Source organism: Mytilus galloprovincialis, chromosome 13 (assembly GCF_965363235.1).
Source record: "Mytilus galloprovincialis chromosome 13, xbMytGall1.hap1.1, whole genome shotgun sequence".
Taxonomy (NCBI): Eukaryota; Metazoa; Mollusca; class Bivalvia; order Mytilida; family Mytilidae; genus Mytilus; species Mytilus galloprovincialis.
The window spans coordinates 53139407-53164949 of NC_134850.1; the positions used below are offsets into that span (position 1 = coordinate 53139407).

General features: G+C 33.6%; 2 protein-coding genes across 6 annotated transcripts in view; both read right to left on the reverse strand.

The window, feature by feature from the left end:
• Window positions 1-3612: 3612 nt before the first annotated feature.
• On the reverse strand, window positions 3613-15883 carry LOC143057299 (uncharacterized). 2 transcript variants are annotated; one of them, XM_076230596.1, is made up of 12 exons: window positions 15840-15883; window positions 13698-13884; window positions 12440-12710; window positions 11688-11861; window positions 10976-11163; window positions 10015-10174; window positions 8901-9012; window positions 8099-8249; window positions 7095-7239; window positions 5601-5772; window positions 4913-5085; window positions 3613-3711 (listed from the first exon to the last, which is right to left on the reverse strand). In XM_076230596.1, exons 1-12 carry the CDS (start codon window positions 15866-15868, stop codon window positions 3653-3655), a joined length of 1821 nt encoding a protein of 606 aa, XP_076086711.1. In that variant the 5' UTR covers window positions 15869-15883; the 3' UTR covers window positions 3613-3652. The 2 variants fall into 2 exon arrangements, with proteins under 2 accessions (XP_076086711.1, XP_076086712.1); XM_076230597.1 differs by lacking the exon at window positions 15840-15883 and adding an exon at window positions 15255-15381.
• Window positions 15884-19665: 3782 nt separating this feature from the next.
• Window positions 19666-25543, reverse strand: part of LOC143056672 (uncharacterized) — a 96825-nt gene continuing 90947 nt past the window's right edge. For all 4 annotated transcript variants that reach the window (XM_076229829.1, XM_076229830.1, XM_076229827.1 and 1 more), the window contains 4 exons: window positions 25252-25437; window positions 23951-24057; window positions 23587-23735; window positions 19666-22866 (listed from right to left, as the gene is read on the reverse strand). In XM_076229829.1, the coding sequence (XP_076085944.1) occupies window positions 22697-22866; window positions 23587-23735; window positions 23951-24057; window positions 25252-25437 (612 nt within the window). In that variant the 3' untranslated portion in view covers window positions 19666-22696. The remainder of the gene's footprint in view (window positions 22867-23586; window positions 23736-23950; window positions 24058-25251; window positions 25438-25543) is intronic.

Here is a 25543-nt window from a genome sequence, read left to right on the forward strand (position 1 = left end):
GAAGGTTGGGATTGATTTTTGGAGTTGAGGTCACAACAGTTTATGAATTAGGGGCCAAAAAGGGGCCCAAATAAGCATTATTTTTGGTTTTTGCACCATAACTATAGTATAAGTAAATAGAAATCTATGAAATTTAAACACAAGGTTTATGACCATAAAAGGAAGGTTGGGTTTGATTTTGGGAGTTTTGGTCCCAACAGTTTAGGAATAAGGGGCCCAAAGGGTCCAAAATTGAACTTTGTGTGATTTCATCAAAAATTGAATAATTGGGGTTCTTTGATATGCCGCATCTAACTATGTATGTATATTCTTAATTTTTGGTCCCGTTTTCAAATTGGTCTACATTAAGGTCCAAAGGGTCCAAAATTAAACTTAATTTGATTTTAACAAAAATTGAATCTTTGGGGTTCTTTGATATGCTGAATTTAAAAATGTACTTAGATTTTTAATTATAATTATTGGCCTAGTTTTCAAGTTGGTCCAAATGGGGGTCCAAAATTAAACTTTGTTTGATTTCATCAAAAATTGAATAAATGTGTTCTTTGATATGCCAAATCTAACTGTGTATGTAGATTCTTAATTTTTGGTCCAGTTTTCAAATTGGTCTACATTAAGGTCCAAAGGGTCCAAAATTAAACTAAGTTTGATTTTAACAAAAATTAAATTCTTGGGCTTATTTGATATGCTTTATCTAAACATGTACTGTGATTTTTGATTATGGGCCCAGTTTTAAGTTGGTCCAAATCAGGATTCCATATCAAGTATTGTGCAATAGCAAGAAATTTTCAATTGCACAGTATTGCACAATAGCAAGAAATATCTAATTGCACAATATTGTGCAATAGCAATTAATTTTCAATTGGAGTTATCTTTCTTTGTATAGAATAGTAGTTGATAATATATGTTGGAAATTTGCCAGACATGACTATGATGTCATTTTCTATTTTTATTTTCCAATAACTTTATGTAAATAACTTCATTGGAAATTTGCCAATATAAAATGTTGCTGATGAAGCTTTTTTTCCTTATCTTATCTAAAATGTTTTTAGATAATGTATGTTGGACATTTGCCAGACATGACTATGATGTCATTTTCTATTTTTATTTGCCAATAACTTTATGTAAATAACTTCATTGGAAATTTGCCAATATTAAATGTTGCTGATGAAGTTTTTTTTATTGTTTTATACAATAAACAATGTATATTCACTTTTACTACCAACCAATCTTTACCATTCAGTGATAACAAGCACTTTATTTTACATTTTAATATTTTATGATGTATTTAAAAGAGTAGTTATTGTTGCAAACTCCATTAGAAATTTGAATTGATATCAGTTTTGGAAAAAGGGAAACGGGGATGTGGAAAAAAAATGGGGGGGGGGGTTAAATTTTTCTCATTTCAGATTTCATAAATAAAAAGAAAATTTCTTCAAACATTTTTTTTAGAGGATTAATATTCAACAGCATAGTGAATTGCTCAAAGGCAAAAATGTTTTAAGTTCATTAGACCACATTCATTCTGTGTCAGAAACCTATGCTGTGTCAACTATTTAATTTTAGATTTAAATAAGTTTGAAGAAGAAATCTTTAATTGATTTGTAAAATCTTGACATTTGTTTTGTGTAAAAAAAACCATGTAATGTCAAAAATTTGATCACAATCCAAATTCAGAGCTGTATCACGCTTGAATGTTTTGTCCATACTTGCCCCAACTGTTCAGGGTTCGACCTCTGCGGTCGTATAAAGCTGCGCCCTGCGGAGCACCTGGTTGTGTTTTGTGGGCATTGCTTCATTTCTTATTTCAGAGTTCAAACCCTGTACGCGACAGGTGTGTTCGACACTAATTCTCATCGACTAGGATTGTTAGTTTTTCTTCCTAAGGTGCCAGGTGGTTTTCTTGGTACCCACAGGTGTGTTCGACACTAATTCTAATCGACTAGGATTGTTAGTTTTTCTTCCTAAGGTGCCAGGTGAGTTTCTTGGTACCGACAGGTGTGTTCGACACTAATTCTAATCGACTAGGATTGTTAGTTTTTCTTCCTAAGGTGCCAGGTGAGTTTCTTGGTACCGACAGGTGTGTTCGACACTAATTCTCATCGACTAGGATTGTTAGTTTTTCTTCCTAAGGTGCCAGGTGGTTTTCTTGGTACCGACAGGTGTGTTCGACACTAATTCTCATCGACTAGGATTGTTAGTTTTTCTTCCTAAGGTTTCAGGTGGTTTTCTTGGTACCGACAGGTGTGTTCGACACTAATTCTCATCGACTAGGATTGTTAGTTTTTCTTCCTAAGGTTTCAGGTGGTTTTCTTGGTACCGACAGGTGTGTTCGACACTAATTTTCATCGACTAGGATTGTTAGTTTTTCTTCCTAAGGTACCAGGTGGTTTTCTTGGTACCGACAGGTGTGTTCGACACTAATTCTCATCGACTAGGATTGTTAGTTTTTCTTCCTAAGGTACCAGGTGGTTTTCTTGGTACCGACAGGTGTGTTCGACACTAATTCGCATCGCTAGGATTGTTAGTTTTTCTTCCTAAGGTGCCAGGTGGGTTTCTTGGTACCGACAGGTGTGTTCGACACTAATTCTCATCGACTAGGATAGTTAGTTTTTCTTCCTAAGGTTTCAGGTGGAATTCTTGGTACCGACAGGTGTGTTCGACACTAATTCTCATCGACTAGGATTGTTAGTTTTTCTTCCTAAGGTACCAGGTGGTTTTCTTGGTACCGACAGGTGTGTTCGACACTAATTCTCATCGACTAGGATTGTTAGTTTTTCTTCCTAAGGTGTCACGTGGTACTCCGGCTTCCTCCACTAATAAAAAAAACTAACCGCCATGAAATAGTCAATAGTCTTAAAAAAGGTGCATTACACACCAAAAAATCAATAAATCAATCATTGTTTTGTTAAGACGTTTCCTACATATATCATTATTTTGTTCAGCAAGAAGTTATTTTCTATAATTTTAATTTGACAATATGAATTTTTACCGTATATAACTATGTACCTGTATCTTCAATATGACTGTAATGTTTGCTGCTTGGCATGATTCAGCTTTATCAATTTATCATTTTTTTGATAAATACCTTGAAGAATTGATAGAATCCACATATGCAATTTACTGATCCCATGTTAATCGTGTTAGTATAAGTCACTAGCACACTGTTATTAAATAAGTATTTCGGGGCCTTTAATAGCTGACTATGCTGTATGGGCTTTGCTCATGGTTGAAGGCCGTACGGTGACCTATAATAGTTGTTAATTTCTGTGTCATTTTGGTCTATTGTGGAGAGTTGTCTCATTGACAAACATACCGACTATCTTAGCATGTGGTAGTTAGGCTTGTGACCTAACAACGTTACCAAGTCCCTTCTTTAATTGGTCTATACAAAAAAAATCTAATAATAACAACTTGACAGTATTATAATAACTTATCTCTTTTGGATCTGGTATTTTGCACCATTAACTTGTCATTATCTCCATTTTTGTAGAAAAACTTCATGGAACAGTGACTAATATTAGAAAATGAATGTGTTATCAAATACACAAACATAATAACAGAAAATTAATTCACACAATTAGATACATTGATTTTTTTTTTATCAAGAAATGATACATAAAAAATAGACTAATTTATTTATTTGTACATAAAATTAACATTTCGATGGTGGAGATGGCGGTAGTTGATTGTTGATAGCAAAATGGTAAAGACCTGAAATAAGTAAAAATGTAATGAAATTTAGAAAACAAGTTTCATCAGTACTTTTTGAAGTCATATATTTGCATGAAATATTTTGATACAAAAGCAGCTTTACAAATACACTTAAGATTTATTATTGATAGCTAGCTCAATAAAAAAATGATAAATATTTGTTGTTAGCAGATTGAAAACAGGCCTGAACCGGGGTGATTTAAAGACTACATAATTCAGGCTTTGAGGGTTGAGATCTCCAAAAACATCTTTAACCGCGCCGAATTTTTGCTTTGGCCTGAAGTCAGGAACTTCTACCATGTGTTAGTCTTTGCGTTTTTTAATTTTAATTTTTATTTATTTGCATGTTTCAGAGTTTAGCGTGGTGTCCATTTCTAGTATACTTATTGCTTATGGGCATGTGCATGCTGTCTGTTATCGTTGTGTTGAAGATCTATTCGATTTGGTGGTTTTTCTGGTCTTTGTTCGGGTTGTAGTCTCTTTTTGCACAATCACCGTTTCCATTCTCTATTCTTATGCATATAGCCAAACACTGTGTGTTGACCTTCAGATTATTTTTGTGTTTGTATTGTTGTCATTGTTGGTATGTGTGTGTGTGTGTGTAATTGGGTATATGCCTCGTTTATGTATACCTCGTGTCTTTTTTTAATTCATGTACTTTATTCATAAATGTTTTCATAAAAATACTATATGTATCTTCGTATATATATATCAAAATATGAAGGGAATGAGACATTTCATGAAATTCACTCTAAGCACACCTCAAGAAGTTGAATGTTTTAAATAGTTGCAACAAAGTAAAACTACATGTCATGTTAATCAAATATTATTTGTCTTATACATTTTTCTTTGATCCCGGTTTATATGTATACTTTTAATAATTCTCCTCAGCACTGCGTTTTCTTTTTATTTTCAGTGCGAAAACAATTGTAAAAGAAATAAGCTAATTTAGGGGCCAGCTGAAGGATGCCTCCGGGTGCGGGAATTTCTCGCTACATTGAAGACCTGATGGTGACCTTCTGCTGTTGTTTTTTCTATGGTCGGGTTGTTGTCTCTTTGACACATTCCCCATATCCATTCTCAATTTTATAATGTGCACCATTCCACTGCATAAATATTCATTGATCTTAATGTTGATTCTAACTAAACGTGAAATGAAAAAAATAATGTTAAAATTGTTATGAAGGAAATATGATATTACCTGCGCATGCTCCTTGAAATCCTGCATTATAATCACATGCCACTTCATTTTTGACGTAATCCCCACGGTTATCAGAATAGTCATCATTCTGGCCAGGTCCCCCTACAAGAGCACCATTTAGTTGATTGGGACTATTCTGGTTCTCGGGAGCACACCATCCGGGTTTACAGGATCTATAAAAAAACACAGATTTAGCTTTATAATAAACCGTAATGAGTCTCTGTTAAATTTATAAACCACTTAAAATTTATAGATACGGAACGATTTAGGCTTTAATTGACCCATATATTTTGTTGAAGACCGTTTTCATTTAGTTGACCCCTAGAGGTCGTTTTTTTTACCATTTAGATGCTATCTAACGGGCATTTGTTTAATATCTCATAATATTTATAGTTGAAAAGATGTTATCAAAAATGAAACTAGAAGATATCTGAGCTTTACACTGCAGTGGTGGATCCAGAAATTTTCATAAGTGGGGTCCCACTGACTGCCTAAAAGGGGGGGGGGGGCACTCCAGTCATGCTTCAGTGATTCCCTATATAAGCAACCAAATTTTTCCCAGAAAAGGGGTTCCCGGCCCCCTGCCCCCCCCCCCCCCCCCCCTAAATCCGCCTTTGCACTGAACAAACTATCATTTTATGGACTATTTTTTCAATTGATTATCACTAAACGTTTAAGATATACTTACGCTCCTCTGTGATGAGGCTTATGAGGGAAATATCCACCAAAACCGATTTCGTAACTGATATGTAGATTGTTATCTCCAAGGATATAATTTATTTGTGTCATGGCCCATTTGAGGTAATCAGCGCCACCTATTCCGTCAGCAGCCGCCATTACAGCAATGAATGCAGCATTCCCTATTGATAAACAACCAAGAATAAAGTGACAGAGCAGAAAATCTTGCTTAAACATAATTTTATACAAACTAGGTTGTGTCTTTAGGCTGTGAATATAAAGTTAAAGATATAGAACTCAGTTGGAACACAATATTCACATTTCAACAACAATTGCTTGCAATCAAATATTATAAATCCAAATTAATGCATTACAAAATGAATAGAAATAACAAGCATTAATTAAGGAACGTGAGGAAATCTGAGAATTACATTCAACCACAACAAACCATAATTGATTGGTCGACTGAAAGTGAAATTCAAACTAAATATTTACATAGAGTTGGGGTAATAAAAGCTAAACTGATCTTCTCGACTTTTCTCAAAGGTCAACATGAAGTATACTCTGCTTTTTCATGTAGAGGTAGAAATTAAAGAAATCAGTGTCCAAATTGTAATCCCGACACACGATCGGATATATTCATGTCTGTACGACTTGCCCCCCCCCCCCCCCCTTTCTCCGCAGAACTATAGAAAAGAAAATTAGTACATTAACGGGTGTTACACGGACTTTTTTTTAGATGATACACGGACTCTCTTTGTTTGTTACACGGACACTTTTTATGAATAGAATCACTCGTGCGTGAGTTCATGGGCACTTTTTGACATATTTCCTGTCTTTTTTATACAACAAAATATTTACATTAGCATCAATATCTTTTTCGAAACATTTCCAGTAAAATCCTAAATAATGATATCAGTACACTAAGGGATTAGACATTTAACTTAAAAAATGGGGGGGGGGTTATGGTTTTCTCCTAAAAAAAGATATTTTGATCCCAAATTTTATGAGAAAAAAAAATGAAAATCAAACGTTAGCTTACTTACAACTGAAATATTTCTTTAATATATTACTTTTTTCGAAGTTGCTAAAAGTCTTAAATCTGTACAACATTCATCTTTTACTAAGTCTTGAAATGGTTCTTTTTATCAATTTATTAGATTCCTGGTTTTTTTTCTTGAAAAAAATCTCAGTTGAAGAGAAATGAAAAAAAAGTTTTCATACTATAACTTACATTTACTGCTTTGTGGCTATCTAAGTTTCTCAAATGTTTAGTCTTGCAAAATGTATTATTATTTCTTGAAACGTCGTACAAATCAGATACAAAACAAAAGTATCAAAAAACAGGCCGGAAACAACCTGCCGTATAGTTTTTCTGCACTTGTAGTCAGATCAAGGTCCTCGGCTTTGTTACCTTTGTATAGTATCTAATACATATATATACATGTATTATATCGGTCGCATATATTGTATCAATGAATATCAGAGTAAAGAATGTATATACCTGCATATCTGTTAGATCCCCATTTATCTCGATATACAAGTCCACACGGTGTATAAGGGACACCACCGCCTGGTTTATATGAATTAACAAAAGCCTCAACTGGCGCCTTGTATTGGTTATCCTGAGTTGCTTCCCATAGCAAAAGCTGCAACAGAAATAAATTTAAGTTAAGTTTTTTTAGTGTGTACAATTCATTTACCAGTCTTACGGTATAACTGTATAAATTGAAATTTACTGCAGTTATCTGATATACCCGATCACTCATTGTTGAAGACCGTAGGCAGTGTCGGATCAAGGGGGGGGGGGGGGTCCGGTGGTTGGAACACCCTTTTTTGGCTGATCAATGCATTTGAATGGGGACATATAGTTGGACACCCCCTTTTTAAATGGCTGGGTCCGCCCCTGGTACGGTGACATATAATTTTAAAGTATTAATTGTTGGCTTTCCTAACAACATCTCCTTATTTCTATCTTAAGCTGCATATTATATTAGTAAGCACAGCGTTTTTTTTTTATTATTGAGAATGGTGTACCACAGTACAAGTCCAAGGCCGTCTGTTCATTTGGAAGACGAACACCGAACGGATGTTGAGTAATTCAACAAAGAATGTTGCCATAATTTGCCAGACAAATTCATTGCATATAACCATTTTTAATATTGAATCAAAAAATTTTACATTTCACAGCTCATCGGGAAATAATGTATATAATGACAAGTTTGGATAATTCTGAGAATAGATGAGTTGGTGCACTCCGTAGCCTTTACAGGTAACCATTAAGTTAAAACGGTAACACTTAAAGAAGTGTAAGGTTTGTACATTCAAGCTCAACCTGTATATAATTTTGCTTAAAATAAAATTATAACTTTATAGAATAGAAGTACAAACACTCATGTAAATCTTTTTTTTTTTCAAAAGAATATGTAGGCCATTCTAAATTAATAATATTCAATCATTTGGTGTTGCTTTTTCTCGCTTTAGAAATAACGTAAAGATGTTTCGTACCTGGCATCCTACAGTTTTGTCGTCCCAAGAATAACCCCATGCGGTACCACCAGAAAACCATTGTTTAGCATCATTAAGGTACTGCTGATCTCCTGTTGCCTTAAACAGTTCTGCTGCTGCTTCACACATCTCGTCTTTCCAGCCGTTAGATCTACAATAATTTATAATTACACTGACTCTAAAGGACTTAATACTTCAGGAAGAAACAGTATTTGATCATCAAGTTCCAAGACATGATAATTAAGATAAAGCAAGGAATGTAAGTGAATATTTAAAAAAAAATATGGTTGTTGGTTTTCTGGTGGTAACAACTTGTAAACCCCAATTTCAGCTGCATACATTGGCTTCAAAATGGCGGTCTGTTTTGGAAGAAGCCATAGTACCCACAGATAACCACAAACCTTCGACACAAACTCGCAATCCTTGTCAATTAAAATTATAAAAAATAGTTTACTTCAGTGTATTTTTGTCTCCTCTCGACGAATTTGTGCTGTTTCCAGTGAAGCCGATGGCGGCGTCAACAATTAAACTGACAAATGTGAAGTTATTGATATTTGGAGGAAGTTAAATTAATATTGATAAATGTCATTTCAAAAGAGATTATTTGTCCCCTCCTCCTAAAGTCACAGGTAACAGACTTTGAAGCTAGTGTATATTTGAAACCTTGGAGCGCATTTGTATTTCTATTTTACACTATTGATTCGGAATCACATACAGGCATGCATGTCTCGGTGTATATGTTTCATGCCCAGAGCAAATCGAAATGCGACTATTGGTTTAATTTGATAGAAATAAAAATTACCCGTAAAAGTCTTTTGACTGTGGTACACTGTTTGAGTATATCCCGGGATGGGATTTGGCGAATTGGTAAATAGATTTAGCAGCATCCAGCAACCGTCCGGCATAACCAGCATCTAATAATATTATCCGTTATCAAATGATTAATTTTGTTTTATGAAAAAAAAGAATTCTTAAAGATTTTGCCGTGTTCGTTAGAACAAAATGGATTGTTGTATAATTTTACTGTTGAGAAACATTAAACAGCGAACGGTTTGAAATAAGTAAAATCATTTGGAGAGTCCACTGATATGGCCAACGCTCTGATTGGCTTATTTATTTTTCATTTTTGTAACCTATCATTCGATTATTTCTCAATGTTAAATCCGGAAGTCATGTCTGACATAAAAGTCGGTTTGAGAACGGAAACAATATTCGGACACCTTTATTTTCGTTTTTCTCCCAAAATAATCCAAACTGAAAAGTCATAAGAATTGAAGACAAATGCGACTATGCATGGTACCTAAAGGACACAGAGGCATGCTGATTAATTTATTGTGGGAGGAAGAGAAGCGACACACACAATGAGGTCTTCTCGTTTAATGGTATAGATAGGCCTTGAATATAGACATTAAACATTTATACTCTGTTCATTGAATCAGTAATCGTCATTAAAATTCGTTAAAGTTTAGAACAGAATCTTTGTTCATTGTTGAAGGCCGTACGCCGACCCAAAGCTGCTAACTGTATTTGGTCTCACGTGGAAAGTTGTCATATTGACATATATACCACATCTTTGTAGTTTTATAACAATGAAATTGGACATATATACTTTCAAAGTCATTCTTTGAAAAAAGTTAAACACCTATCCGTGAATCGAGCTAAACATTATGTTTCTTTTAAAAATTCATTGAGTTCGAAATACCAATCATTGACTCAATAAATATTTTAGCGTTAATTCGTTCTTTTCCAAGAGGAATTTTGCTTTGTTTTAGTTTTTTGCAGTTTAAATTTAACTAGTTATATAAAAATTCATTTTACTCTTTATTTATCCAAAACATTTTTTACGAATTTTTTTTTTATAAATATAAATTTCCAATTAATAAAGCTTACACTATTATTTAAAAAGCTAAACTGACCTTTGTCTTTAAAAACAATTGCTCCAATAGCAAATGCCGAGGCAGTGTTACCAGCTACGTCACTACCTGGATTCCCTGGTGTTATTTTGAATGCTGGTCTGCCCATGTGCATGTCCTCTGGTCTTCCCCAGAATCCGTGATCAGCGTGACCATCCCCAACCTATTATTTATAAGAGAGAAACTGAAGACACCAAAATGATGTTAAGACAAAAATTTAAAAGAAAACGACTTCACGACAAACAACAGTCTACAAAACACAGCATAGCAAATGTGGGACCTATAAGAACACGAATTGCACAAAAAATCAGCGACATGGTACGTTTGAAGTGTTAGAAATAACAATAAAATGGTTTGGAAAAAACAACAGCAGACTAAAACTTAGAATAAAAAAAACGAAACAAAACAAAAACAAAAAGCAAAGCAAACAAAGCACAACCAAGCACAGCGCAGCACAGCACAGCGCAGCACAGCACAGCGCAGCACAGCGAAGCACAGCACAGCGCAGCACAGCACAGCACAGCACAGCACAGCACAGCACAGCTCAGCACAACACAACACAACACAACACAACACAACACAACACAGCACAGCACAGCACAGCACAACACAACACAGCACAACACAACACAACACAACACAACACAACACAACACAACCAAACGAAACGAAACGAAGAAGAAAAGCACAGTAAAATACAAGACAGCAAAAAACTGAAATAATAGAATCAGCTCAGTGTTAAAGGTATTCAAGCTATTCACAAACGATAGGAATGTAAGAATTTAAGGGTAAAAAAATATCTCAGGAAGGATAAAAAAATTATACTGATCTCGGATGTAAAACCTTCAGTTGTAATAACGACTTCTTCGTTGGAAACAACATGCATGGGCTGTACATAACAGAGGAATATCAAAGTATATACGTGTATTTCAAAAGGAATTCTGATATGTATTACTTAAATTACCTGAACCCAATATGTCTGCTTGTTAGGTTCCCAACATTTCAAGAAGTAGTCCAGCGGCCATTTTAACATGTCATACATCATGTCTAGCTGTCCAGCTCTTTGGTATGCATCTTTAAACTTCTGTAGTCCCCATCCCAAAACATGCGCAGAGTAAGACATGGGTAGATTAAATTTAACATGGTCTCCAGCTGTAACGAAAAGTAACTTTATTAAAATTGAGTCATTCTAGAAAACCGATGTATTTTTATCACATTTAACCTCAGGTGCAAATTATCCAATTGTTGTATATTAAAATTCATACCTCCTGCAAATAATTGATAATAATTATGACGGTCTTTAGTAACTTGGTGATTGTTAACTTTTGCTCACCGTCGAACAATGGACTATATTAATATTTCTCTGATATAGATATCATTTGGATATTTTTTAGTGTCCATATACTTTCATTTTTTTTTTAAAGGATTCCGAATTTGATATTTACTTGTGTTCTTATTTTTTTTTTTATATCTTGCAAACAAATAAAACGTAAATATAATGCATACATTGTGTACGTAGGAAATCAGGAATCACCCAAATCACTATTACTTTTGATATCTTTCTTAAAATGTTTAAAAAGATTTAGCATTTCAAAACATGTGATCCTATGTCTGCGTTGTCATCATTGTAAACTTTTCCTTTGGTAAATATGAGAGTATAGATTATATTCTCTTACCGTCATACCATCCTCCTGAGAGGTCGTGTCCGTCACCATTGTCTCCCAAAGCTGAATCCCCACGCCATGGAATAGGATTGTTCGTGCCAGAAAGTCGACCAGACCGTTGTGCATCAAAGAACAGAATAGATAGTGTCATAGCTTTAGAATAATCATGTTTCATCTGTGATTGACCTGAAACAAAGTTCAGAAATGTATGCTATAAAATAATAGTTCAAACAGAACAATGAACGGTAAAAGTACGGTAAAACCTGTATTTTTTGGGAAAATTAATTTCAAAGTTCATTATACAATTATAGCTTTTGCATGAGTTCGATAAAAGAATACATCGACTTGAAAAGGGTATATTGACTAAGGTCCGAGGTCTATATACATCTTTAGGTCGATACATTATTCTTGTTCCAATCTCATCTCATACAATGGGGATATATGGGTCTGAGAGAAACATATGTTTATATATCTTCGTATCGACCTCAAGCAAAGCCTACAATTGTTATGTTATTATGGTCAAATTATATAAGCCAGAAGTACAGCACCAGTTCTTTAGATTGTTTTTTTTTTCTATCGTGTCAGATATTCTATAATCTCACTTTTCTATTTGCTGTTTTCAGTATACCTTTGAAAACATAATTAAACATGTGAATCTTTCTGAACGAGTCAAATTAGTTCCAATATACACAATAATAATATAGTGTTATAACAAGTGTCTACATTTTCCTTATTTTACTATCAAAGGGAATGTTTCTACACACCTTGACCTGTATACGGAGGTACACTTGGTCCGCCACCTATATTTGATCCACTTCCTGTTCCTGTTCCTCCGCCTCCTGTGTTACCGCCAGTTCCCAACGCTCCTGCTCCTCCGATTGAAATAGTTCCTGAAGGAGGATTTGACATTCCTCGTTTGTCACCTTGAAATTCTATTTTAATTTCATCGTTTTTGGCTACATCAGCAGAAAACCCTTTGTTCTTGATAACAAACGTATTGCCAGAACTTGATGACACAATATCAGCTGCCCAAATCTACAAAATATATTTTATATTTGTATAAAAAAAATTAAGCATATATTTGCATTAATTATGTTCATTTAATGAAACAAACCAAACTCCATAGGACACATTGTATCCAACTGTTTTGTTTTACAATTCTTTCATCACTTTCTGAAATGCATCAATGATTAGCTCACATAGCAAGAGGAACACAAAATGTTGACAAAGGCATATACATTACAGCCAACCTGGCTGATCTAATTCAACAGTGAGACCCATACCAAGAATGGTTCTGTTATCTGGCACCTGAGATCACCCCCAGTTTTTGGTGGTGGTCGTGTTGCTTAGTCTTTTATTTTTTTTATGTTGTGTCTGTGTACTATTAGTTGTCTGTTTGTCTTTTTCTTTTTTAGCCATGACGTTTTCGATCTATGAGTTTGAATGCCTTTTTGATATCTTTTGACTCTCTTGTCTGATGTGCAATATGTATATATACTTAACCAAACCTGGAAAGAATAGAGGGGATAAATCTGAAATCGTGCTGAGATCGTATGGGGTACGTGCCTTTCTCTCTGCAGATTAAAAAACTTTAATGACAACTCTCTGAAAGGTATATATTTCGGTGTACTTTGAAAGTCAAATAAAGGCAACAGTAGTATACCGCTGTTCAAAACTCATAAATCCATGGACAAAAAACAAAATCGTGGTAACAAACTAAAACCGAGGGAAACGCATTAAATATAAGAGGAGGACAACGACACAACACTAAAATGTAACACACACAGAAATTGTGTCCCTTTCTTACATATCACGCAGCCTTAAACCCATGGAACGATTGAGATGAATGTGTTGTAGTCACATTTATAAAAGTTTTAAATGATTTAAAAAAAGGATATAAAAAGAACAGTGAATAATGTCTAAAGGTTATCATTATTTACATTTGCAGTCGATTTTAATTGGTATTTTTTTTTATGTCTGTCCCAAATATTTCTCTAATTTTTATGTTAAATTCCAACGTACAGTCAATTTGTCGACGTCTGCGCTTAGAGTGAGCGTGGCATTCCATCCATGCAGTGTGTGGTCTGGTCTTAAGATGAAATAACCATGAAATCCACCAGGCCATTTCTGTGTAATGTACACACCTTGATTTTCAGCGTTAACATTTGACAGACAGGCCAGTAGTACAGTAATCAGAAGCTCTTTCATCCTATAAGATGAACAATACATAAATGTAATATTAAAAACAGCTTTGAAGCAAAGCTTGATGACGTGACAAACATCATATTACAATTAAAATTTTAAATTGTTACATTTTCTTTGATTGAAAAGCAGTTTGATATTTTTTAAGTGAGAGGTTTAGCAAGCTATAAAACCAGGTTCAATTCCCCATTTTCTACATACGAAAATACATGTACCAAGTCAGGAATATGACAGTTGTTACCCATACGTTTGTTGTGTTTGAGCTTCTGAATTTGCCATCTGATTACGTACTTGGGACTTTCCTTTTTGAATTTTCCTCGGAGTTCAATATTTTTGTGATTTTAGTTTTTGACCATTTTGTCTGTTAAATAGAGGTACATTTGGAATGAAGATAATCCAAACGAGATTTTCAGTTATGAAATAGATATACCCTATTCACAGTTATTCTTAAAAACAGATTTGTAAATGTGAATTTTGATGCAGCATGGAATTGGTGATAACAAAAATTATATAGGTCACGTTCGTTTCCAATATCTGATGAGTTTTTTTCCATGTGGAACTGTTTACGTTTACGAAAATTATGATCTCTAATCAAGTCAAAACGCTCAATGTACGTTTTAAAATAACTATGATGTTGTTAATGTAAAGTAGTATGTCTATAGATTGATTGTGTGAACGATTGGATAATGACCTCCATCCAATTATTCAGGCAAAATCTCTCTCTCTCTCTCTCTCTCTCTCTCTCTCTCTCTCTTCCAAGCTCAAACTCTCATAACAGATAGTTACACAAATAGCACGCAGGATAAATCAGCACATACTAGAACAAACACTTAATACTTGTATTTGGTTTGATTATAATTTTAAGATATGTTTACGCTTCCAAAGCACCTGAGATCACTCACGAGTTTTGGTGGGGGTTCGTGTTTCCCAGTCTTTAGTTTTCTATGTTGTGCCTTGTGCATGTTGTGTAATCTCTTTATCTGATGATCTTTTTCCTTTATTTCCATGGTTTAGTCAGTTTATTTTCCATTTTGAATTTGAATGTTCCTATGATATCTTTCATCTCTCTTTTTAACAATAATTTTTGAATCGAAGATAGATAGAGTGAATGTCTTGCATCATTGTGTAATAATATTTTAAAACCGTTAGTAAATAAACTCATACCAGGATTGCGATTTTGTACATGCACCAGTCGAGCGTTTCGTCTACAGAAGACTCATCAGTGAAGCTCGAATAAAAAAAGATAAAAAGGCCAAATGAAAGTACGAAGTTGAAAAGTATTGAGGACCAAAAATTCCTTAAAGTTTTCCCAATACTACTAAGGTAATCTTTTCCTGAAGTAGTAATTTAGCGTGAAGATTCAATACATATCCTTACCTGTCAAATGGATGTCTTCTTTAATTATCTTGTATTAAGTCCAAGCGTCTATATATTATGAAAATCTTATACAGATTTTCTGAACTCTGGATCTTAACCTATCTTCTTATCTCTCGATAAATCTTTCATACATTTGAAACGTTCTAAGGTTAAAAATTATTACTTTGTATAATGAGATACGCTGAAATGTATTCCCCTAACGAAATTTTGGAAATTAAATTTGTTTTAGAGTCTATAGGCACTAACAAACATGTAAACTTAAAAAATATCGATGCATCTATGATATCTTTCCGTTGACACAAAATTCCAGAAGCATTGTTGCAAAAAAGAAGCATGATAAAGTAACTGGTTAAACATGTTTATGGTCTTTCGAACTCTCGGACCCTCAGACTTGCAATTGAACAAAGGGTAGTATGTACGAAAGATATGATATGGAATTGGATGCAAAATATGAGTATTTCAGAAAGTAGTTTATGAGTGGTGTTATAAAATTACTATTGAAAATACGAAAGTGTCAAACATATTGAATAGCAAGCACACCATTACCGAAGCGAGTAAATCCCACCAATTCTTTGTAAGAATTACCTTATTTGTACAAGATTTAATATATTCATGTTCCTTTTGTTTATCGTTCAGTTTTCATACGAGAACATAAGTATTTACACTGGACTAGTAATACCTTAAATGTTACGCAGTGTATTAGCATTGCCCTATTAATCATTAGTTGACATGACCTTGACCAAAGTGATTTAAGTTGGTACCTAACACTACAGGGAGATGTCTCTGTAAAATCAACTGAACGTTTTAATGACATTGTGTTCATAAGGGAATATTAAGCTTCTCAATGATCAAAATAAGTTTTTGTCAAACTGCTATATAACCAGTGTAATTTTTCTGATTAAACGGTTGGTTCAAATTTTTTGAAATTTTTATATTTTTGTCAAAGGGTCAAAGTAAATACTTTGTCAAAATTTTAAGAAAATTAAACGAGCCAAATTAATTTTAGTTAAAGTGTTAGGTACCACCTTAATGCACTGCTTTGACTTTGAAAACATATTCTTCTTATCAGGGATTCTAAAAACTTTATACTGGAAATACAACCGTACATACATTTGATGAGTTATTAATATAAAATAACATCAAAACGGATAACAAGCACACACAAACATATAATGAGATGATTTGACATCTTTTTTTGTACAGTTTATTTCCAAGTATGAATACCGGCATATGTATCATAACAGTTGTGTTTATCAGAGAAAATGTCCTGCAAGAACCAAATCTGGCAATATGACTTATTGAATTTATATCATATATAGAATAAAACTAGCTGCAGTGAAACCTGTTATAAAGTCACATTCTTTAAGTGAAAATATATCTTACCAGGACACTTAAGAAAGAAACACAAAATGGCATATAGACAAAGTTGGCATACAGACATAGTACATTAGCAAAAATGAGAAACAACAACTTAAAATTGACCATAGCTCAATACATGTACTTGTAACATAATAGCGGATATCATAAGTACCGATCAACGTCCTAAATATATAATACAACATGGATATACAAGACAATCATGTATTATTAATGAAGCTAATACATAATATTTATCAACAAGGTCTCAGTATCTTCAAATATATTTATTTAGAAACAGGATGAGACTTTTGTTGGATACTGTAACTGCATAAGTGTTCTTACACACAACGATATATTCCTGCATGGGTCTTCCAAGTGCTCAACGAAACCGCTTTCTAAATCATTAACCTTTTTTTCATCAACAATTAAAGTCGGGAAAGTTATCGTGAAACTATAGCTACCTATCTAGATTCTAGAAGTGGCGCGAAATTCAGAATTAGATGTGGATACTCAAAATTCGGCGAGTAAAGGGATTTTTAGTTAGAGCAGAGACATGTAATACATTGTATTATATGTCTCTGGTTAGAGACATGCTTGCTATCAAACACTCTTGTCTTGCATTTGACTTTTCTGCAGTTATATAAGTATTCCCCATACCAAACATAAAGACAAACTGAAAGAGTTGGTCCTGCTTTGTATCATAAAAAGAGGGCCAACATAGATACAAGTAACTTGTCTTGGGCAGGAATAAAGCCTACTATATAAAATATCACTCGGATTCAAACAACAAATTTTCTTCAACTGACATTATCAAGATGCTAGATGTCTTGATTGACAATATACTTGTTACGTTTGGAGGACGTGTTATTCAACAAATAATCGGAATTTTTATGGGAACAAACAGAACCGCTCTTCTTGTCGACGTTTTTTTCTGTTATATGAGGCTGACTTCATACAGGAAATTCCTGGGAGGAAGTTAAAAGAAATATCACCAGTATCCATTACCTTTACTTTCCGCTATATATTTGATGATGTTCTCTCACTATATATTTGATGATGTTCTCTCACTATATATTAATTCAACATTTGGTGACCGTGTTGAATGCATCTCTCCCATCGAACCCGAGATAAAGAGTAAAATAGATACAGTTCAGTCTGCCTCATATCTTGACTTACCTCTGAAAATTGACAATGTGGGTAGGTTGATAACGAAACTTTAAGACACAAGCGCTGATTTCAGCTTTCCAATTTCTATGTAGCAACATTGCAGCAGTGCCGGAGTATATATCTCCTAGTTGATATGATATTCCAAGGCGTGTATTTCCTTAAAACAGGGTTGCTGCACACAAAAAACTATTTAAACTAAAATATTACATGTGGTGAAATTGAAATCATCCCCACGATTTGGTTGATAATTTAAGGTATATCAGTTTCACAGATGATAACAGATATGTTCCTAATGTCGTACTAGTATCTAAAATCCCGTCACCTTTTCCCGAATGTGACATTCCAAATTAGACACATTGTCGGGTTTGTACTAAAATGAGAAACTCGACGGTTGACACATGTGGTGCAGTATTTGCTTACCCTTCTACAGCACCTGTGATCACCTCCAGTGTTTGGTGGGCTTCGTGTTACTCAGTCTTTAGTTTTCTATGTTCTGATTTGTGTACCATTGTTTGTCTGTTGGTCTTTTTTTTTTTAGCCATGGTGTTGTCAGATGATTTTCGACTTATGAGTTTGAATGTCCCTCTGGTATTTTTCGTCTCTCTTTGATTTAATCTTGGCTCATCAACCTACTGCTCAAACACTATTGACATTTACAAAGTGTGAGTAGCGGCTGTAAGCTCTTAATACCGAATAAGTTGTAAAATGGATATTCCATATGCAGGTGAAGTTGGTTTATTGCTGTTTAGGTGAGGAAAACTTAAAAGTTCCAAATCAAAATCGTCTCGCTTGTAATAGATTCTGAACTTGAGAAGACTGGCTAATTTCAAATTTGAGGTATTATAAGTCAAACTGAGGCTAAGGAAGCCATGTGTTGTGGAGTTTCTGATTCATTCACACATCTTATTAAATCTTTGACTTCGTTTTCCTTATGTAAGTTTACACCTTTTTTTTCTCACATATCCCCAATTGCATGCTTATAATGAAACAAATGCAACAGCGCTTTCTTCAGCAGCAACATGTGGTGAAACACCATCAAGTAGGAGTTGTATTTGACTGTACAGTTACCAAAAACACCATCAAGTAGGAGTTGTATTTGACTGTACAGTTACCAAAAACACCATCAAGTAGTTGTATTTGACTGTACAGTTACCAAAAACACCATCAAGTAGGAGTTGTATTTGACTGTATTGTTATCAAAAACACCATCAAGTAGGAGTTGTATTTGACTGTACTGTTACCCAAAACACCATCAAGTAGGAGTTGTATTTGACTGTATTGTTACCAAAAACACCATCAAGTAGGAGTTGTATTTGACTGTACTGTTACCAAAAACACCATCAAGTAGGAGTTGAATTTGACTGTACTGTTACCAAAATTGGGAAGTTTGCAAATGTGAAAGGAAAATGTCCAGTTTGAATCAATTAACAACTCACAAAGCAAGAGGAACACAAAATGGTTACAAATGTATAGAAACTATAGTCAATGTAGCTTATCCAATTCAGCAGTAGGACCCATGCTGAGAGGTCATCTATTATGATGTGCAATATGTATAAATACATGTAGCCAGATCTGGTCAAAATGGAAGGGATACATTTGATACCTCATGTGGGGTACGTGCAATGCTCTCTGTCGATTAAAGAACCTTTATAGCAACTCTCTATGAGGTATGAAGGTGTTCTGTGCAAGTCAAATTTTATGACCCTTTTAAAAATATCATCCTTTCAGTGGTGATTTAAATTTATAGTCCAACCCAATCAACTCCACCTTCCAGAGTTAATTCATTGAATTATTCCTTACTTGGTTTTGGTCCAGAATGAAAGTGAAAAAAAAACCAGTTATAAATCAAACTTTGGAGAGGCAAAAATAACTAAAACATAAGAAGTTCACAAAATGAGACTTTAATGTAACTAAATAAAGAAAATATTGTGCATTGCAATAAAAATAAATAAATATAAACCACATTATGTATTGTAAAATCAGAAAAAAAGGTGTTTTTTTATTAGCATGATAATTGTAGAAGGATGAAAATAGCAATAATCATAACTAGGATTTTATTGTTTTGAATATTCTACAAAAACAAGTACAGAAATTATCATATGAATAGGAGCAAATTAATGACTACATCACATAATTATACATGTATAATTTCTTATGAATTTTAATGCTATTCAAATTTCTTTCCTTCCACATATTTTTAACAAATATCAGATGCCTTATTTAAAATTTCTTTCTTAAATATTCAAAGTGTGGTAAAATATTTCCAAACCAAACATTTTCATTTTTATTTTATCAAGGGAGAAAAACTGCACACTGTTAAAACTATGATGAGTTTTATTATAAACAAAATGTACCTTACAGTTACATCATCATTTGAACAAACATGAAATGATTTTATTCTTTGATAACTAGTGATATGATGCAACAAACATATTTGCTGACATTGTCATTTCTAGGAAGGACAACTCTATAGGGATATCACCACAATCTCAATGAAACTTCTGTTACCGTAGGGGTCCCCACATAAAAGAGCTATACTGAACTATTCTTAACTCCAAACCCTACTCTAACCTTTTCCTAAACCTAACACTAGCACTTGCCATAAAACCTTACCCCAACCTAAAACATCCCCTAGCCTAACCATAACCATGAATGAACATTAACTTTAAGTAAAAGAAGGCCGAAACTTCCTATGATTATGGACTTTTCGAATTGATTTTCCTCTGAGTTCAGTATTTTTGTGATTTTACTTTTTCCTACGAGTCTAAAAGACCATAAATAATCTCCTAGTAAAAAATTATGTCAATGACACCATTGCATTCCCATCCGACTTGAAAAAATATTCTTAGTTGAGAAACTCAATGAAAAATTACAAAACACAATGATTAAAGACACAATAAAGAATAAATAAATGTATTTGCAAGTATATGAGTAAATTAATCAAATTGAATTAATAGATTGTCTGGATCCATCAAATTTACCATAAATAGAAATACATTATCTACATTTTGAGGGAGAATAAAAACTCACCCCAATATCAACAATTGTAAGGAATGGACGGAAAGTTCATTTTTAAATTCTTGTAGAAAAATCTGTATCACAAAAACATCAGTTATGTATAAGAAAAAATATGTGTAAACATGAAAAAATTCAGAAATATACAAAAATGTCAAATATATTATTTTTTAAAAAGAATAAACATAAAAGTTTGCAGTATAACAATTAATAAATAATGGCATACTTGATAAATATGGAATATTAATAAACCCCTGATAGGTCAACAATCACTTTTCATAAATACTGTAAACAGGAACATTTCTGCTGGGGTCTTCTTATTAATGTTGTTGTGTAATGAACAGCCAAAACTTCAAACATACTTGATGATTATCTCTAAGCTCAAACTACCTAGTTTTGTAATATTCAATTCTATATATTAATTAAGGTCATACTTGTGACCACAGAAAACTAATCTTACAAGAAATATGACTTTTTTATTTCTAAAAGACAAGTAAACACTTCAATATCACAAGAGTGCACACACTGCACAAAAGCAGAAGTTGATTGTGTCAAACTACTGCATCACTATCCCTATATAAAAAAGAAGATGTGGTATGATTGCCAATGAGACAACTGTCCACAAGAGACCAAAATGACACAGACATTAACAACTATAAGTCACCGTACGGCCTATGTTGAGCTTTCTCTGACAAAAGTTGCAGGCTTGACAATAACAAATCATTAATTACAAATTTATGTATAAAAACATTATGTGTAAAAACCTTTAAAAATTCAGAAACCCACAAAATGTAAACCATTAAATATTTTAAAAATATGTATAAATAACAATAGGAATGTATTAGATTAATTAAGTGTAGAAATATGTGTAGAAAAAATAAATAAATAAATACATAATATAATAAATATGGAATATGAACAGGGGAAAAAAAAACAAAAACACATCACTTGTCATAAATATGATGAACAGGAACATTCGTGCTGTGGTCTTATTTCAGTTATTTTGTCACATACAATGAAACTGCCAAAACGAAATCCAAAATATAAAAAAATCACAGAAAAAGTAACTCAAACCAATCCCGTAAAGGCATTAACAGTCTCATATATTGTTTTAAGAAATTGTAAATTACAAATTGAAAATATGTAGATTTAAATATTAACCACAAATGAAGTTTATAAAACTATGCATACCGGTACTCGCTTTACTGGTCATTATTGCATGAAGCTTCAAAATGATTGTCTGGGATTAAGGCAACATTCAACATTGTGACACCAAACTATACAAGGAAAAGAAATCTGTTTTTCAAGACTAATCTATTTTTGATTGTTAAAAAAATAAAACCTTGATTCAAAACAACAAAGCCTGAAATCGATAACATCACATATTGCTGTATATAGCAAGACTGTCATTGATTGTACAAAAACAATGTATTACACTTACAGTTTACTTGTTTAAAAGATTAAATATATACTAAATAACAATAAGGCAAGACATACCATGTTAACATATTTATATAATCAATCAAAATGAATCCACAAACATATCGAAATCTATGCTAAATGTGCTGATTGTAAAATATTTGACTCCATTGGGTTCACCTGAGAATTAATAATATAGCTATATATAGTGTTAATCTACCCCTGTGAAATATCACAAATCTTTTAAGAATTTACGACCAACCTAATTATTACATAGAACTATTCTAAAATATGTTTACTACATACACAAAAACTACATGTAAAGAAGCCTTTGCAAAAGGGAAAACTAATCCTATAAAACAAAAACTTAAACCTGTTATTTCAAAAGTGAAAAATTTATTGCAAAGAAGAACAACATGTTTACTTCATTGCAGTGAATTTCCTACATGACATTACATGTTTACATCATTGCAGTGAATTTTCTACATGACATTACATGCTTGACTTGTCTGTCTCTTTATGGTTCCTGGTGATTTACTGTTTCTAGCATTGAAAACACGAGACTTTGGTTGTTCCGGTGTTTTCTGACTGCTAGAGGCTCCTGATGGTTTAGGCTGTCCAGCAGCTGCTTGTGTTGGTGTGTTGGACACAGCTGTAACAAAGACATATATTTATACTGATGGTTTTTGTTAGTCATCTGTTTTGATGATTGGTTTATAATAAATCATTCTGTTGTTTTTTTCTAACTCATTAAGTCTGACCAGTCTCATTTTTTTAAGTAGATGCCTTTAATAACAGATGACTTTCAAATTTTGGCATTTCTGCTTAGATTTTTAATGAGACTAATATCACAAAACTTATGTCTATATTTGTCAGAGTAGGAGTAAATCATTCAATGATGTCATTTTAAATTTGGAACTAAAATGCTACATTTGTAAAAGTATACATTATTGTTTAGAAAAAGCTGACGCCCATTTCCAGGTGTGGGATTTATTGCTGAAATGAAGACCCATTAGAAGCTTTGGGCTAATTTCTGCTCTATGGTTGGTTTTTTTTTCCTTAACAAATTCAATGTGTACCAATCTACATTAAGATTCCAAATGTCTTTTCTCCATTTGATTATTTTCACCCTGCAGGTCAGCAGGTCATTCATTACTCACTTAAACCAATTTTCTCCCTTTTGAGTGTTTTTCCTCTGGCTTAGCTAGGTATCTAGACCATTATCAGTGTTCTGTACCAGCATAAATCAATAAATACCCTCAATTTCTCCCTTGATAGTTTTCCTCCTTCCTGCTTTTTAAGGAAGTTGATTAGTATTTTAAACACATGCATTCCCCCAATCTCTTTTTTAGCAATAGAAATGAATGCATACCTTCAACCACAGTTTTCTCCCTTTGCGGTTTGTCCTCCTCTAGCTGAGTTGGTTTGAGTTGAGTTTTGTATCTCTGTTCTGTAATACTGCCAACTTTCTCTCTGTGTTTGCCACATAACCAAAGTGTTTTACCATTCAGTAAACTTGTTCTGTGGATAAATAATAACAACATATCTTTAAGTACAGGAATGAGGAAATCAAAGGCAACAATATACTTGTCGTCATAGCTATATTTTTTAAACTACAAAAAAAAAAAAATACAGGAAAGAGGTGAAAAACTGATAAATGTGAAAAATACAACTCTAAATCGGTAGGCTAGCACATTAATTTTTATTAGTTTATAACAATGACCAATAAATCTTACTTTTTGAGACCTCCATAAGTTTGTTCTTCATCTTTTTCTGTGACATCTTTTATTATGTTGTTATAAGCCTTCTCTACTTCATCTTCACTGGTTACTGCACTGGCATGCTGTAAAATAAGATCATATCAAGCAAGTCTTGTACTAATCAATGTACAGTTAAAAGTAATGTGTAATTCATAGTAGAGTGAATATCAGTCCAGTCAGGACTCAAATAATAGCTTGTACTAAAAAATACAATTTGTCTTCACAGGGTTTTGTAATTTAAAAAGTAAAAGTGTGGCAACAATGCCAGTTTGTGTCTATGGCTCATTTTTTATTTCGTATTAATTTTTGCAATAATAACAACTCTTTGGTCTGGTTGCTGTCTCTTTGACATATTTGGTATTTTCATTCTCAATTTTAATCCAAAAATTCTGCATTATTATTATGAGGCTGACTTCATGCAGGAACTTCTTAGGAAGAAAGATAAGAAGTTAGCAATATCCTTTAACTCTACTTTTCGCTATACAGATGATGTTCTTTCACTAAATAATTCAAAATTTGGTGACTATGTTGAACGCATCTATCCAATCGAGCTAAAGATAAAGGATACTACAGATACAGTTACGTCGGCCTCATATCTTGACTTACATCTAGAAATTGACAATGAGGGTCGGTTGAAAACAAAACTTTACGACAAAAGATTTCAGCTTTCCAATTGTGAACTTTCCATTTCTAAGTAGCAACATTCCAGCAGCACCTGCATACGGGGTATATATCTCCCAGTTGATACGATATTCCCGTGCTTGCATTTCCTATCATGATTTTCTTGATAGAGGGTTGCTGCTCACAAGGAAGCTATTAAACCAAGAGTTCCAAATGGTGAAGTTGAAATCATCCCTTCGTAAATTTTACGGACGCCATCACGAGTTGGTTGACCGTTATGGAATAACCGTTTCACAAATGATATCGGATATGTTCCTTACATCGTAACTACAATCCCCTTCCCTTTCATGAATGTGACCTACCGAATTAGACCATTTACCGGATTTGTTATCACATAAGCAACACGACGGGTGCCGCATGTGGAGCAGGATCTGCTTACCCTTCCGGAGCACCTGAGATCACCCCTAGTTTTTTGGTGGGGTTGGTGTTGTTTATTCTTTAGTTTTCTATGTTGTGTCATGTGTGCTGTTGTTTGTTTGTCTTTTTCATTTTTAGCCATGGCGTTGTCAGTTTGTTTTAGATTTATGAGTTTGACTGTCCCTTTGGTATCTTTCGTCCCTCTTTTACAGAACTTTAACAAACTACATTCAACTTACTGATAAAAGCTTTTCCTGGAGCTGTTTCCCTGCTGGAGTTGCTATGACAGCCATCTGTTGCCCTGAGTATTTCAGTATAGAGTTGATCCTAGCAGCATAAGGTGCAGCCATGGACAGGTATGTCTCTTCTTCCTCTCCATCGGTGAATTCTGGGAAAGGAATCGTCTCTGGAACGTCATGCCAACCCTAAATCAAAATAAAATAAAATCAGTGATTGCAGGATTTGAAAAAAATCATGTGTCTAATAAAAAGGAGATGATTGTAAATAATTAATTTTAACAAAAGTACAGCA

Bases quoted from the DNA above. Each gene is read 5' to 3' on its own strand.
- LOC143057299 (XM_076230596.1), bottom strand. From the start codon at position 15,868: ATGAATATATTAAATCTTGTACAAATAAG. The intron at 13,885-15,839 runs GTAATTCTTACA...TTCATCTTATAG, and splicing joins TTAAATCTTGTACAAATAAG to GATGAAAGAGCTTCTGATTA. The intron at 5,773-7,094 runs GTATATACATTC...GTTTATCAATAG, and splicing joins GGGATCTAACAGATATGCAG to GGAATGCTGCATTCATTGCT.